Source organism: Sceloporus undulatus, chromosome 6 (assembly GCF_019175285.1).
Source record: "Sceloporus undulatus isolate JIND9_A2432 ecotype Alabama chromosome 6, SceUnd_v1.1, whole genome shotgun sequence".
Taxonomy (NCBI): Eukaryota; Metazoa; Chordata; class Lepidosauria; order Squamata; family Phrynosomatidae; genus Sceloporus; species Sceloporus undulatus.
This window is the reverse complement of record NC_056527.1, coordinates 134,817,998-134,835,006: the sequence shown is the minus strand read 5'-3', so window position 1 is coordinate 134,835,006 and position 17,009 is coordinate 134,817,998. Positions and strand designations below refer to the sequence as shown.

At 42.2% G+C, this 17,009-nt stretch overlaps 1 protein-coding gene across 1 annotated transcript in view; it reads left to right on the top strand.

The window, feature by feature from the left end:
- TRIM29 (tripartite motif containing 29) overlaps positions 1-16,521 on the top strand; it is a 46,775-nt gene extending 30,254 nt beyond the window's left edge. Inside the window, exons 5-9 of the mRNA XM_042475746.1 lie at positions 3,034-3,120; positions 5,092-5,187; positions 10,564-10,665; positions 10,947-11,026; positions 15,934-16,521. Coding sequence (XP_042331680.1) covers positions 3,034-3,120; positions 5,092-5,187; positions 10,564-10,665; positions 10,947-11,026; positions 15,934-15,996 — 428 coding nt within the window. The 3' untranslated portion in view covers positions 15,997-16,521. The remainder of the gene's footprint in view (positions 1-3,033; positions 3,121-5,091; positions 5,188-10,563; positions 10,666-10,946; positions 11,027-15,933) is intronic.
- Positions 16,522-17,009: the final 488 nt, after the last annotated feature.

Sequence of the window (17,009 nt, the reverse complement as noted above, 5' to 3'; positions counted from 1 at the left end):
ATTATTATTATTATTATTATTATTATTATTATTATTATTATTATTATTATGCTGTAAATGAGTAGGACTCATATTCTTGAGTAGTGCTCAAAAAACTGTCTGCAGCAGGGATGAACAACTATGGTGGGTGCACAGGCCATTTTATTGTCCCTGAAACCCTCTGACGGTTGAATGGATGGCCAAAGATGCCCCAAAATAAAACCTGCAGTTCTGGTTCCAAGAAAGAAAGGGAACCAAAGTGATATTTGACAATGCAGAGAAACCCTGCAATACATTCAAAAGATGAGTTAGGTGTTTCCAGGAGAGGCTATTCATCCTTTTTTTGGCCAGAAAAAAGAGTGGTCCCTGTAGAGCTGAAGGACTGATAAACACAAAAAGCCCTGGGGAGGGCATGTGGCCCCAGCTGTGCATGATTACCATTCATAGAATCACAGAATCCATGGAATCATAAAATCATAGAGTTGGAAGAGACCCCCAAGAGTTATCTAGTCCAACCCCCTGCCATGCAGGAACACAGAATCAAACTCCTGACAGATGATCATCCAGCCTCTGTTTAAAAACTCCTGGGACCTCCTCATACTGTACAGTTATAGCACCATTGATTCCACTTTAATTGCTATGGCAAAATCTATGTAATCCTGGGATCTGCAATTTGAGGAGGGGTATTTAGAATTCACTGCCAGGGAGCTCTGGTGTCTCACCAAACTACAAATGCCAGGATTCCATAGGATTCAATCATGGCAGTTAATATGGAATCATATTGCTGTGAAACAGACCCAGATTGACAGTGTGTGAGTGGGAAGAGCAGAAGACCACAATCTCTTTCATGTTTTAGATTCAGATCTACCAGCTGGAGACAGTATTTCTCCTACTCATGAGAAGCTGCAATAACAAATAAATAAATAAATGAGGAGTTAAAGCTTGGCAGCAACCGGTACTAAGAAAGCAGCTGGAGGCCTTGCTAGCTCATCATCTCTGGCTCTCAAGCCTGAATTTGTTTAGCCTGGTCAGGGAAGGGGGTTGGCAGGGATGGATAACTAATGGCTTGCCCATCATCTTGCAGTCTGCAAAGAGAAGATGAGGAGTTGGAGTCAGGCTTCTGTAGCAGGGCAAAGTCTTTGATGTGGCGCTTGATGAAGGTTGCCTTGGAAACCCCAGATCTTTATCCTTTCATTAAGATCTGTATCAAACAGGCCTCTGTTTATGCCTTGGCAAAGGGTCTCGCACATCTCTCCAGGCTTCAAACACATCTAAAGGCTGGAGACAGGCTGGAACACTCCAGTGCAATAACCAGATATGAAGAAGCAGTTCAAATGCAGAAGGGGGGTGGAGGCGGTGATGGGTGTGCAGCTGCTGCTTCCTCCGCTGGCGTTTCTGCACACCCACAGCTTAAAACGGAAAGAGTTACTGGAAGAAAAAGGGAAGAGTTTGGGGAAGTTCCTTTGGGGACTACAAAGCCTAGACTCCACCAGCTCACCAGGCTGCTGGAGGATTTGGGGAGTGGTAGTCCAGAAAGTAACATTTTAAGAGCAACGAATTGAGATGACAGAGGGTTAACTGGGGTTGCATCTGCCAAATTGGGATAGTTAGAGCATATCATCTTTTCTTTGACTTTTGAACGTCTAACGTGACTTAATCCAGAAAAATATTCCCCCACCCCAAATCATGCATCCAGGATAGGAATGAAGAGGGGCATTTAGTGTCTGGCTCTGTAATTGCTCTCTCATTTTGTGAATATTGCGGTGGAATTTTCACAGCTGGTCAACTCTGTGGGTAGCTGCAAGGAGTGTAGATAAGTGGTCATCTCTTCTCGACAATGAGCTGGAACAGCAGAAGCCACACATAAGGATAGGAACTCTGCTGGGACTGATAATGGTTGTTTCTAGCTGGTCATAAAATACAGGTTCGCCATAAAATTCTGGCTTCTGGGAAACATTGCTTCCTCCCACCAGTCAGTGCAATTTCTGCATGGAAGACTCAATAGACCACGCAAAGTACAATCCTTGTGCTCTTATGTTGGAACAACGTATCTGTCATTTTATTTTGTGGTGTGGGGTTACATTGACCAATGCCATAATAGCAGCCATGAAATAGACCTATCATCATTCTTCTTCTTGCCTAGTTTGGCACATTCTATTCATTCCCAGAAAAACACCTTGACCAAAACCTTCCCCACCCATCACAGCAGCCCACACTCAAGCACAAGTGCCACCCTTGGACTTCTATAGATCTCTGGAAGAGAATTCTTAGTGCACCCAACTGCAACTCCCAGGATTCCATAGGATGCAATCATAACAGTTAAAAAGATATGCAACTGCTATAGGTATGTGTTTTGGACATACTCGAATATGATTATCTCACTTCTGACTATGTGCTTTTCGACTTCCAAGTTCTTCATTCCTTTTAATGAAGAAAGCAAAGGATGGGTTCTAGAACAGACCAAGTCCAAACAACCCCTGGAAGCCAGGATGCCTAAATTGAGGCTGTTGTTCTTTGGTCACATCATGGGGAAAAATGAATGCTTAGAAAAAGCAATGATGTCAGGAAACATTGAAGGCATAGAAAGAGAGGAAGACCACATGCCAGATGGTTAGACTTGATCATGGAGGACACGGGCCTCAGCTTGCAGGACCTGAGCAGAGCAGTTGAATTGAAATCGACTCAAGGGCAGTTAACTACAAGGAGAAAGAAAGGGGGATTTATTACCTACTGTCCAAAGTGGCTCATGCCACGAACTTGTTGTCATCAAGGGGAAAACACTGAGATGTTGTTGGCCCATTTGCACACAGTAGGCCCCTGCCAGTCTCTCTTATCTATACTTTGGACACTAAACCAACTTCCAATCCAGTACCCACCACATTAATTGGGGATGATGGAGTTTTCTTGCAACATGTCCAGTGGGTCTACACCCACTTTGTACATCTACAACCCAGTCTTTAACCCTATTCTTTATTGTCTTGCATTTGTTATCCCCCTATTTATGCAATATGACATAATGACTTAGAACATTTCTTTCCTTGTTTTTCCCTCCAGGAGATAACCGTTTTATGATGAACAACTACACTGACTGGAACCAGCCAGATAGCCTCAAGAGGTTTTCCATGTTCTTGAGTCCAAAAGGTATGAAGAAGAGCTAGGACCACATAGCTCATAATCATTTCCCCTTCCTCCCATGTTAAAGAAAATATTTGCAGTTTGGAACTGGGGTTTTTTTTTTTTTTTACATTCATGTTTAGATTTACTTTGTTCAGCATTCTTTTCTCCCTCCCTACATGTCTTCCTTTCTTTCTCAATGCCATTTTCCTCTGTCTTCCTTTGTACTCTTGGCAGTGATTGGGGGAAATTCATCATAGACACTGGCCATGCTAGTTTGGGGACTCTGAGACCTATAGCCCCAAAATTATGTGATTCACTCATGGCTTTATTTGCTTCTGCTGTCATCTAATCTGTTTTGCTCTGGCAACTCATGTGCTTTTCCATAATGATGCTCACATTATGTCCTTCCTTCTCATGCTTCCCTTCCATTACATTTAGTCATTACACAGAGCAGAAAAAGAGAGCACTGGCTGGCCCAGCTTTCTAGTCTTCATGCAGCTCCTGGCCTTCTTCCCAATCTTCACAGATTGGACCAAATTTGAGAAAAGATCATACCTATGTAGTATCAGCCCCTATACTAAGGATACAATTCTTCACATTGAAGGCAGCAATAAGTAAATTAGACCATTTTCTTCCCACTGTGAGAAAGTCTTTAAAAACAATGTAGGTTTTCCTGAAGCCTATTTGTAATTTGGGACTAATTTTATGATAAACATAAAATGTTCATGTGCTTGTTTTGTGTAGAAAACAGCCTTTTCTGTTGGCTGAGGAAAACTGGTTCACAGAAATCTATCTCTCTATCTATTGAACAGAAAAGGCTGTTTTCTGCATAGAAAATGCTATTTTTTCATGCAAACCACTCATGTGCAAATCTTGAACAAAATCCCCAGTTACAGGATTTTACACAAATAAAACAGCTTTTTTGTGCAGGAAATGATATTCCTGCATAGTTTTCTGCACAAAACAACCATGTGTGAATTTTGTACAGAATTAGTCCCAAACTGTGAAGGTTCTTGCCAGTTCAGGATTCTTCATGTTAAGGTTTCTTGACACTTCAAACATGTGTTTTTGAACTTTTTCTTTCAAATATTAATTTTGAATATTCTTTCCAACTCTCATCTATGTTAAGGATATGAGACAAATTTGTTTGCTCCATTATTTGATATTGCCTTTTTTGAACCAATGCACAAACTCAAACTAAGCTATCCAGATTTTACAGTGGAGGTCTCTATTAAATAAATGCATGCGTATTCCATATGCTAACCCATATTTGCACACAAACATGAGAATATGGTAGTGACAATCATACGTAAAATGCATTGTAGTGTAATAGATGTGTAAAAAATGTGTGTTACACAAAACAACTTAGAGAAATGCATTGAGAGAAATATACACAGAATTAAAAAAACATCTTGTGCAGAGCCTTTTCCTCACTTTTCCTTACCTTGATCTTGTATATTACTGTCTACTGGATTGCTGGGACAGCAGAGCAAGCTTTGTCCTCAAAACTCTCCCGAAGCCCAATTTGAGAGAAAACCTGGGATATAAAAATTTAAAATGAATGCATGTATTTGGAGGTCATTTCTATTTGTGGATTTTGGGTTCCACTTTCCTTTGGTTTTTAGCAAAGAGCATCTTAACTTAGCTCCAGATCTCTCTTTTTTGCACAGCTTGAGTCTCAGCAGGCCAAGAATACATTACCTGGAAGATAATTGGTCTGAAAGACAGACCATGGGTTGGTAAATGAATGTAACTAACAGCCACTCGAGGGGAGCTTTGGGTCATTTGACTCATAAGTCCCTCTGGTGCCGTAAGTAGAAGGATGGACAATTTTATTCAGTAGCTGTCTGGGCCTGTCCTATCCAAACTACTCTCTTACGCTTGGCTTCTAATAATCCCTTTGGAGGAACGTTTTGATGATAACACAAGGTAGAACCTCAACATGACTAGTTTGACTGATGCCAACTAATTCCTGAACTGGATTCTCTTGTCTAGGAGGGAACTACAACTCCAGAGCCTGGGAGTTTTCTGCCATGCAGACGGCTGCGGAGGAGACGCTTACAACAGGAAATTCTGCTTTCTCCCTGAAAGGTACTCCTCCCACACCTTCAGTGGGATTGGTGGTGGGTCACCTTTCCATCTCCACTTCCTTTTGGATGGTTGCCATCTTTCTTGCAGCCTCATTCTTGTGTCTCCAGCCATAGCACAGTCAGAGAGAATTTACTGTGTCGATTTAAAGTCCACACCTCGGCATCTCCAGTATTTTTCTTCTTCTTAAGAATCAGGTACAAGGTAGCATAGACTATTCCCTGGCTGAGACCTCCCAAAAGCCAGCACCAGCTAATTCTGGTGAAGTGGATCACTCCAGAGGACAAGATAGGATGGGAAGGAAAAATAGCCTGTGGTGGGAGGGCAAAACAAGATGGGATAGGCAAGAGACAGAGAGGAGCTGTTCACATTAAGGGCCCGTACAGACAGGCCAAAATAAAGCTTCTTTGGGTTACTTTGGAGGTATGCTGTTTAAATGACACACACATCTTAAGAGGCCAGAAGTGGCACCAAAGCTGTGTTCTAGTCCTTAGGACTGAAGCATGGCTTTGGCACAGCTTCTGCCTCTTAGGATGCATACATCATTTAAACAGCATATCTCCAAAGTGACCCGAAGCAGCTTTATTTTGGCCTGTCTGTATAGGCTCTAAGTTTCAGAAAATAAGGGAAGCCAGAGTAATCTATATTCCTTTCTTAAGAGCTACTCCAGACTGTTCAAAGGTCTTGGGATGTGATGGGAGTGGTATCTGTTTTTATTGGGATGATGTACCTCTGTCTATTTCTCATTAATTTTTGAGATCAGCCATGATTTTATAAACCCAGGGCAAGGTGTGGGTTTGTGTGTGTGTGTGTCCTGGGACTTTCCATTACAAGCAGAGTAAATTCCCACTTCTATATCTGCTGTCTCAGTTCCTCCTATACTTCTAGGAAGTCCCACTGATGGCATTTTAAATGGGGCCAGGACCATTGCAATGGGGTTTTCCACTTATCTCCCTTCTCTTTTTTACATTTCCAGTCATCAGACTGAACATTTCTTTAGTTTCTTCGCTATCTTTTACCATTATAGTTCTAAAATTGTATAGCGTTATGAACATAACAAAGAATCTGAGATGGTATAGCATTGTGAGTGTAAGTGGTACCCCGGGTTACGAAAATAATTCGTTCCGCCGCCGCGTTCGTAACCCGAAATGCTTCGTAAGCCGAAAAAGCCATAGGCGCTAATGGGGAAAAGCCGCGATTTCGTGCGAAAAAGCGCCGAAAAGCACCAAAAAATTTTTCGTAACCCGAAATAACCTTCGTAATCCGGAACAGTTTTTTTCTATGGATTTTTTTCGTAACCCGGAAATTTCGTAAGGCGGCGCATTCGTATCCCGGGGTACCACTGTAACAAAGAATAAGAGAAAACAAAGAGAAAATACATGTGTCAGGCAGGGAACATGGATACTGAAGGAGTGGAAGTGTTGAGTTAATGGAAGAGACAACAGGGAAGAAAGAAAATCATGTCCACAGCACAATTAAACCTCAAAGCGGAGAAAGAATGAATGAAAACATGGTATATTTAGGGCATGGCTGGATGGTGGCAGAGAAGCAACCTTTACAAGGTGTGAAATCTAGACACAGACTAGCTCAACATTTACTGGAACCATTGCCCCATCTGTGGACGCTCTAGGTTTGCAAATATAAAACAAATCAGTAGGTGGAAAATCTAAAACAAACCAGCATAATGAACAATACTCATGCATCACTATGTAAGAACAGGCCTTGGAAAAATAAGGTTTTAGATGCCAACTCTTAGGGTCCATCTAAGCTGTTGAAATAATGCAGTTTGACACCACTTCACCTGCCATGGATCCATCCTACAGAATCCTGGGATTCTTCTTTTGTGAGACACCAGGACTCTTTCGCAGAGAAGGCTAAAGATCTTGTAAAACTACAAATCCCAGGATTCCATAGGATAGAGCTATAGACTTTAAAGTGGTGTCAAACTGCACTATTTTGACAGTGTAGATGCACCCCTAGAGTCCTAGATTCCCTAACAGTGCTGGTATGGGGACTTTGAAAACTGTAGTTCAAAGAAATATATATCTATCTCAATCCCTGCTTAATATTACACATAAGCAATCCAACCAGTCATGTTCAAACATACTTGTTATTATACAAAAACAGCCTACCTAAACTAAAACATAATTAAATATCACTCACAAATCAATTAAGAAGTCACGTCGCCTGTAGTAATGAGTTAGTGTGGCTCCTTCTTTTGAACTTTATCATCCCAGAACATCACAAGGTAGCTCAGTTGTTTCCGTGCACAGATCTGTTTGCTGCCTTTCTTCCCTTGCTCTCATGGTGTTGGTGAGTTTGAGGCACTATCTTACGCTTTCTCAGTCTGTCGGAGGGTTGATCTGCTCCGCTTTTTTTTAGAACCAAAATGTGCAGCAGTTTAAAGATTGTGAATGATCATACCCTTAGAGATTAATATCTCTTTAACACACCTTTCCCTACCCTGGTGGTCTCCAGATGTGTTGCGTTACATTTCTCAGCAATCTGAAGGGGAAGGGTTGGGGATGAAGCTTGTCCTAACATATCCAAACAACATTCTGACATGTAGATGGGAATCATGAGGTGCTCCAGATACTGCTGAACTGCAATGTCTAGCATTCCTTACCATTGGCTATGCTGTCAAAGGCTGCTGGGACTTGAAATTCAACAATATAGAATCATAGAGGTGGAAGAGATCACAAGGGCCATCCAGTCTAACCCCATGCATTCAGAAATGCACAAAGTGTCTGGAGGACTGCATGATTTCCACCCCTGGTCTAACAGGAGGAGGATTTTCAGAATGCCAGATACAGTTGCGGAGTAGTGGATTTGTTCTGAGTTCGTTCTCAACTGAGCCCTAGTGGAGCTGATCCCTGAAGTGGATTTGTAGCTAGTTAGCAGACCAAATGCAAAGACAGCTTACCAATTGTTCCTTATCATCCAGGACACAAGTGATAAGTCGGCTACCTCAGGGATTTGTCTGTGTCTGGTGTCATTCAACACCTTTATGAATAACCTGCACAAAGGAGTGGAGGACATGCTCATCCAATTTGCAAATGATACCGAATTTTGGAGGGACATCTAATACTGAAGAATACAGGATTAGAATTGAAGATGACCTTAGCAGATTTGAGTAGTAAAGCAAAACTATCAAAATTATACCTCCCAAGTCTACTGTCAAAGGTTCTCCATTTAGGCATCAAGGGTGAAATGTGTCCTGATGAGAGTGATCAAAATGGTAGAGGGTCTGGAAACCAAACTCTGTGTGGAGCAGTTGAAGGTGTTGGGTATGTTTAGCATGGAAAGGAGATGATTGAAAGGTTATAGCCATCTTCAAATATCTGAAAAAGGCTGTCACAGGAATGATGAACCTGCTCCAGAGAACTGGATCCAAACCAATCGATCCAAATGAAAAGAAAAGTGATTCCGACTAAATAGTAGGAAGAAACTCCTGATGGGAAGAGCTGTTTGACAGCAGAAAAAACATACTGGAAGCTTTCAGAGATACTTTAGCAGTGGATGTTGGCTGAGGGTTGGTTTGGATGATGTGTGAGATACCTTTCAGCTCTACAGTACTATGAGTCCCCTTTACTGTAATCCACCCTAATATGAAAGTCCAATTCAGCAACCGATACTTCCTTCCTGTTCATAGTGTCTGTCTTTTGGGATACACCTTCATTACTTATGTGGATCTGGGTGGTTTGTGAAGACTACAGCTCCGCTGCCTCAGCACAGCACTATTCAGCTGTTCATGCATAGAATAAGAAACAGAATTGTACCTACGACTGCCATATGTGCATTACATATGATATCCATACATGCAAACTATACAAATATCATCACGGCTTGAAATAAGAGGGTTGAATTCCAAAAAAGAGTGTTTCTAAATTCTGTGCAAATGCTATGAATGGATGAATTTATTATGGCACATGGCCAGCACCAGCAAATGCTTTGTGTTTAACCCTGTCTGTGAAACTAGAGACACCTGGTCTGCTGAAAGGTTACCTAGAAGCACAGGAGGAGCCTTCCTCTGCACAATTTGTATACATGTTGGTTCTTTCAGACATTATGCCAACTTTGGCAGGAATCATTGGGCTAATGTGGCTACACATAAGCATAAACCTGCTCCTCCTCTCTGTGCATGTTCAGATGAATGTTTGAATGCTGGTGGAAGCATTACTCAGTATTTGCACTTTGCAGTTCATTGAAGTTTTGCATTATTCTGGAAGGTGGCAAAGATAAATTGCCACAAAGTATACTTTTAGTTAGGGTTTTGTAAACCAGAACATGATCTGTGAACAAATCTATAAATACAAATCAGTGAACGGGTGAGAGAGACACTCAATGCAACAAAACTCCCCACCAACCTCTACACAACGTAAACATACCTATCAAAAGCAGCAACGCGATGCAAGCCAATTATAGCAAAAATGGAAATGAAATCTGCCACCCAATTAAACCTTTCTTTAATTGAGTGGCAGATTTCATTTCCATTTACTCATATGAATTTAATTCAGTTTATTGATTGGTGGATTAAATGTTCATATATTTTCAAATTAGTAAATACAGGCGTTCTGAAGCATTTTCTTTTCTGGTGATAATAATATTTTCAAAACAAGTATTATCCAGTTCATCAGGAGCACTTTTTAACTGGGTATAAATAAATAGTTTTAAATAAGAAACCCAATTAACTTAACTGATTAATTGAATGAACATTGCAAGCCTTAGCTGAAGACCTTTTTTCAGGATTAGGACCTGGACTTGCTTATTCCGGGACACTGGAAAAATTGAGGAGAACTTGGCATCTGGTCTTATGCCAGTGGAAATCACAAATCACACTCAAGTGGATCACAAATCATAAATCAGATGGATGTGCTTCTCATTCATCTCTCCCATTTCTTAGCCATTCAACACTGGATGGCTCTCTGCTTCCCTTCTCTTTCTCTCAGAAAGACTAGTGTGCATTCTGCCGAAAGATGCATGAAAATTTCATTTTGTTTCCAAATTTGTCTCCAAAAATTGGATCCAAATTTACCCATGTCTGCAAAGTTTCGCATGTGGATGTGGGTCAAATGGACAGATTTGCCAGATTTTGGACAGATTTTGTTTCAGACCGGAATTGACCAAAATCTGCAACATTCAAACATGGGAGAAAACCAAAATGGACCAATTTGCCCACCTTTCATCCCACCTGGTTGCCTCTGTACCAGGGCAGATGGATCCTGCCTTTGCATCAATGACAGATGCCAGGGTGAATCCTACAACCTTCAGCCTCGGTACAGAGACACATCGGACCAGGTCCTAAGAGGGTGGAGACTTGAGAGACACAGACAGTCTTCTACCCCATCTCAATGTATTATTGCTTCTTCTATTTTCCAGTGGGCAGTGGGACCAAGATGCCATATCAGTTCCCCCCAATTGGTCAGAGTTCACCCGGCGATTTCAGCAAGCGGTCCGACGGGAGCCTGTATACTAAGAATGGTACCTTAGGGATTCTATACACTTTTAATTGCTGCTTTTACTCTCCCATTTCTGCCTTTACTGTTTTTTTTTCTTGGGGACATATAATTTCCAAATGTCTCCAACTGACCTGGCATTTTGGACACCTTGCCTTACTAACTTGGAGATGGAAAACAAAGCATAACAGTAGTCTTACATTTACATAAGATCTCTCTCTGTCTCTCTAATTCCGGGATGCACTCAGTTGCATGCAAGGAAGGCTGTTGAAGGGAATAACCTCAGCTGCCTTGTGTCTTTCCCAGCTTATCCCTCAATAGTGAGGCACCAAACCGCAGCTAAGACACAGCCACAGACATGGAAATCTTCCAAGCAGAGCATGCTGGTAAGTTGTTCTATCTGCATTTGCCATGCCTTCCATGAGAAGGACCTTGAGGGTCCATCTAGAGCTATTGAATAAGCATGGAAGCAGATGCTTGGAATAAGCAGTAAAAATACTTTCTTTTTGGTGATGGTGGTGGGAATGTTTTAGTATTGGAATTCCATGGAGAAAGACAGGTAGAAAGGTTTGGGACTCTATGGGGACAGGTATCAGTCTTGGGAAGATTAGATACAGCAACGAATGGGAACATGCTTGCTTGCTTGGCCTATATGTCTTCACCTCCTTTGCCCCCTGTAGGCACAGTGCAGGTGTGGTGCTTCCAACACAACGTAGACCACCTGCCTCAGATCTCTTCAAGTAGGAGTCAGCAAAAGACCTGGTCCAACTCTGGCTAAGGGGCTAGCCTCTCATTTTCTCTGGGGGCAATCTAGAGACTTTGACCTAAATCCAGTTGTCACTCTCACCTAAAGCAAAACCACTGCATTAATGAAACTTACAAACGTGTCAACTACCTAAGGTCTTATAGATTCATAGGGTCTACTCTAACTGGGAATAACAAATAGATATAAGCCATAGGCTAGGGTGGGAATCATGCAGCTCTATAAATGTTGTTGGCCATAGGCTCATGAATGGACTACTACAGGTTGCAAATACTAGCTCCCTACAGCTGAGCAACTCTCAGGATGGTTGACTCAGAGAAGTAGCTGTCAGCCAGGTTCACAGAAGAAAGACCTATTCCAGGGGGAACATGGCAACCCACGGTTGCCACATCTCCTGTTCTTTGCTTTGGATCTTTCTGGCTTGTGTCACTCACATATCCACAAGGGAGGGACTGATTATAGTGTGAATACATTGAGAACTTGAGGGTTTGTGAAAGTGATTAAGGAGGATCAAGTAAAGGAATAGTGTCTAAGCTCTATTGATGAAGGGATATCTTGATTATGAGTTCTCTGTTCTTTTTAAGAAAAGCGTACAACAAAACTAAGTCACCCCAAGGCATCTAGAGAGACAGAATGCAATCAGATTTCAAATTTCACTGTGTTTGGATCTATAGGGGACAGTTTGGTATAAGCTGTCTGTAATAACTAAGGGATTTGCTTAAGCTGCCTAATAACACTGATTTAATTAAGTCACGTGCACATGTGCATATATGACATAGAATTGGAAGAAGTCCCTTTTTTGGACTGTAACTCCCAGAACCCCCCAGTAAGCATATCCAATATCATCTTCACTGACCACTGCTAAGAAAAGTAACTTTCCCAAGCTCTCTGAAAACACTCTTAGAGTTCCCAGTGAAAGTAGAAGACATACTGGGGTACACTCTCAGTTTCCAGGTGGTCCCCTTGTCCCCACAAAGAAGACCATATGTTTGATTATGCTAATTTATATATTTAAATGGGCTTTAAATAGAAGTTTACATAATTTTAAATGGAAGTGGAACCCATCTCTGCACCGGGGGAAGATTCTAATCAGGTGATTTTGAGTGTGGTCAGTCACCTGCTGCCCAGGTGCTGAATTATTGCTAGATAACTTCAAGACCCCTCGGTTCTGCCCTCTTCAGGTTAGTCATCTCAAAACTAGTCACAGACTGTTCCCTTCAAATAGAGAATCATCCTCTGTCCAGTAGGACACAAGACCACCTCATTAAGCTAAACATGGGTCTCCTCACCAGCAAAGTCACACTGAGATGTATTTTGCTTAGTTTCGACTTGGGCTTAGTTTGCCCAGTTTGGTTTTACTGGATTTAATCTGAAGAACAGTCAAGAGGGTGGTGTCCTTAACATCCAGAAAGTGGGTCCCTAAGAGAGGTTCAGAGTTAGTATTCCCAGGGTGGTCCTTACTAGCTAGGGATGACCCCTTGTGTTGCCATAGGGGAGTGGTTTGTAATGATGTTACAAGGATGCAACTATGCAGGGAAGCAAATGAGAGCATTGACATTGCAAATAAGAATTCTGCCAACCCAATGACCTTTTCCCTTCCTCCTATTAGTACTCATTATAGTGACTTTGGATGTCAGTTGAACATTTATACAGTAGACCTTTGATATCCACTGGGGGTTTGTTCCATAGAAACCAAAATCCATGGATAATCATCCCACTATATACAATGGCATAGTAAAATAGTGTTTTCTGTTTATTCGTTTGTTTAGAAAATGGCAAAATCAAGGTTTGCTTTATGGATTTATTTTGGGAGAGGGGGTATTTTCAAGCCATGGATGGTGGGATCCCATGGATGCAGAATCTGTCGATATGGAAGAGAGACTGTACAATTTAGTCATCCAATTTAGCCATCAGAGAAAAGTGACCAAAGGCATGTGAATGCAGCAAACAGAAGAATTCCAAGTGGGAATCATTTTCAGTATCTCACTCTCTGCAATGATAGACATTTGAGGAGGGAAAACTATATGGGAGGGGGAGCAGAATTCGTATTTGAGATTATAATGTCCTTCTTTTGCCCCACCTATCATGACCATCCTGCACAAATGCTACTACAAGGGTCAGTCCCTGCTAATGCCTTAAATCAAGGTATATTAAGCATCAGCCACAGTTGCAAAGGCGATGGCCTCCTCTTTACTTGCCAGAATATTCCAAGGTGCCATGTTGACAAGCCCTATGCTGCTCAGAGAAAGAAACACAAAGTCTAATAAATGAAACACACACACACTTACATACACTTTTTAAACCACTGCCTTCACCCTGAAGTTCTGCCCCCTTCCAGTAGAAGAAGACTGACTCAGGACTAAGCTCTGAGATGCAGCCAGGATGCCAACAACTTTGTTATTCTCACCTTACCCACCCCTCCTCACCCCCAGATTGTCCTTTCCAGTTGTTGTGTCATGCATATGTAGCAGCAAGTGCTGCTCAGCTTTTACACTGCATTTATATTCACCAGTTATGCCCAAAAGCAAACAATCAGACTGATAAATAAAGAGCATTAAAAGTCCCAGAATAGATGCACTTCCACTGGACTGCAGAGTCTCGGCAGGAGCTTTTATGGTCTACTGGGCCAGTAATCCACCTTTTAAAGCTGCTTTCAATATGGGTTTGAGTAATCCATGTTAGTTGGGAAAGGCCTGTAAATATGAGTCCTCCCAGCCAGCCACGCTGCTTCAGGAGTCCTGTCCCACCAGCCCGATGAGGGTTATTTAAAGGGTAGCTTATTTCCCTCTTTAATTAGGGACGAAATTGGTGCTGTAAAGCAAATGGGTTTTAATACTCCAGGCAACGGCTGAGCAGCAGGCACTTGGAAGGAGAGGCAAGCGGCAGAAGGAAAGGGCAGGTGGTACTAATCCAGCACCTATTACAGGCCCTTCACCATCAACATAAATCTCTTTAACCAGCTGAGTTAACGGAATTGTGGCCAATGCAGCACAGGGCATAACTCAGTGAACAGAGACAAGAAACACAATGCCACCTGAGTGCAGCCACTGCCACCATCTTGCCTTGTAAAGAAGGGACTAAGGGCTGGGCAGGTGATATCAGGAAGCTCTCATTTGTTGGGGACATGGGGCAATGACTCCCTGCCCAAGGGTAGCTATGTCCCTGCTAATGCCTTTGGTGTGGGTTGAAGCATTTATGTCTACAAGGAAAGCATCGAATCCCTCCGCTAGGATGATTCTGGTAACAATGATCCCTGAAGCAGTTTTTCCAGATGTTGATATCCCCAGGTTAAAAAGGTTGCAGAACCTTTCTCAGAGTCTGATGTAGCTGCCTTGAGGAACAGCAAATACGTTTCAAAATGGTGAATGCCTCTATTATGCAAGAGTTGGTTAAAAAACAACAACAACTGGTATATGTGTGTCTGTTATGAAATCAACATGGAAATAGTTTGTGGAAGATGTTTGTTAAGAGCAGCAGCAGAGGAGATGGTGATAGTGATTTATATTCCACCTAACTTGCCAAAAAACAGGACTATAGTATTAGGTTCTGTTGGTTGGTCAACTGTTGATTGTAGTTAAAGCCAACAAACAACAATTACAGTAATACTGGTGATGCAGACAACAATTTATAGAATATGATGAGCCAAAAAATAAAATAAAATTGTAGGCACATGCCATAAGGAATACTCAATCTATTTTGACATCAGGATGAGCAAAGTACAGGGTAGGAGGCAGTATCTTAAATCCTGTTGTCAATGCTAACTAGGTTAGAGCTATTGAATCAACTCATTGTATCTGTCTGTTGAACTGCCATCCAATGTTTGATGAAGCTGGTCTACCCTCATTGGGACTTACTAACAAGTTTCCAGCCAAGGAGTAGGAGAGCCAAGGATAAGAAGAGTCAAATGTGGGCCAGCATCTTGACTCATAGCAGAGTAATCAAATGGGTTTCTAAAATTGGTGTACGGATATATTACAAGGGATCTGGTATGTGTGTGTGTATATATATACACACATACATGCCACCTGGAACTCCCAGAAATCCATTGAACAGCTGAAATTGAGGACACACACACATACAGAGAGAGAGCTACCAGTGCATTACTACTGCAGGATGAAACTCACCTCTTTCTCCCTCATCACCTTTGGGATCTAGCATCAAAGAAATGGATTGGTTAAATCCATGTCAAGCATTCAGAGTGGGTACCGATCTCTCTCTCTTGGATGCTATGTGCATCTTTTATATGTGTGTATGGATGTGTTAAGTAAATTGTACTCCCTGGTTGTTCACAATTAACAACAGAAGGAAAGAGAGATTGATAGTTCCAGTGAAGCTTTCAGGTACCTCTAATTGATAAAGATGGAAAATGGATTTTGTGACTCCTCAGCATGGATGGATGGATGGAGAGACTCAGGTAGAAATACATACACAGGGGGAAGGGGCATGGCTAATCGGAGCTTGGTACAAGCCAGCAAAACCTTTCTGTCTGCTTTTTCATCTCAGTTCACTCCTTGCCTTCTCCCTTCACAGTCTCACTACCGCCCTTTCTACGTGAACAAGGGCAATGGAGTCACCTCCAATGAAGCACCTTGATCGCCGAGGTTTGCCGGAGCAGCCGACCATTCTGGGAGGAGAAGCGCAAATGAGAGTTTTCACAGATGCCTCTGCTATTGTATTATCCCTGCTGTGTGCTAATATTTTTGTTTGTTTGTTTTTAAGGGGAAAAAAGACTCTGGGGGGGGAAGGTGTAGTAACTAATGTCCCATTCTAGAGGGAACTGAATGACAAATGGATCCCTAGCCAGGTCGGCCTTGGATCCCACCATGCTATAATGGGATAAAAGCTTTGCAGTCTCTCAGAACACGACCCCCAACATAAACCCAAACATAGCTTGGGAAGTTGCTTTTCTTTTGGACTACAGCTCCCAGAATCCCCCAGACAACACACATCTAGTTATTTGTACACCCTTCAACATTTCAGAATCAGCTGTCAATTTCTTAATCAAAGCAAATTCCATAATTGGTTTCTCTGTTGAAGGAGATTTAGATGGCTAGGTGATGGTTTTATTTTATGTAGATCCCAGAATCCTCCAGGCACCAGGGCCAATGACTATGCCAGCTATGGGATTCTGGGAGCTGTAGTCCTCAACTATCATTTCCCCCCGTCCCCCTGCCCCATCTCCCGCCGGCCCCCCCCCCCCCCATTCCCTGCATATCTGCTTCGCTTTTGCTTAAAAAAAAGTTTGACCAAGTAAGAGCTTTTTCAGCTATACCTCCATCCAGTTTCCCCCCTTAAGATGCTGGTATCATGACATAGCTGTCCCTGACGTAACCATAATAGGCTATAAACTCAATAAGTGTTTTGTTTTAAATGCAACTCTGTCTGCTTCATTCCAGATCTTTGGGCGGTTCTTGCTGTATGACAGGGGTCAAATTCATACAATTGCTGCATGACAGGGGTCAGATTCATACAATCATCCAAGTGTTCTTTGACTGCAGCTCCCAGTCTTCTTCACCATTGGTGGTGCTGGCTAGGGGTGATAGGAGATGCAGTCCCACAACATTTGGACAGTCTCTTCATTACCACCCTGGCTGTATGGACACCGC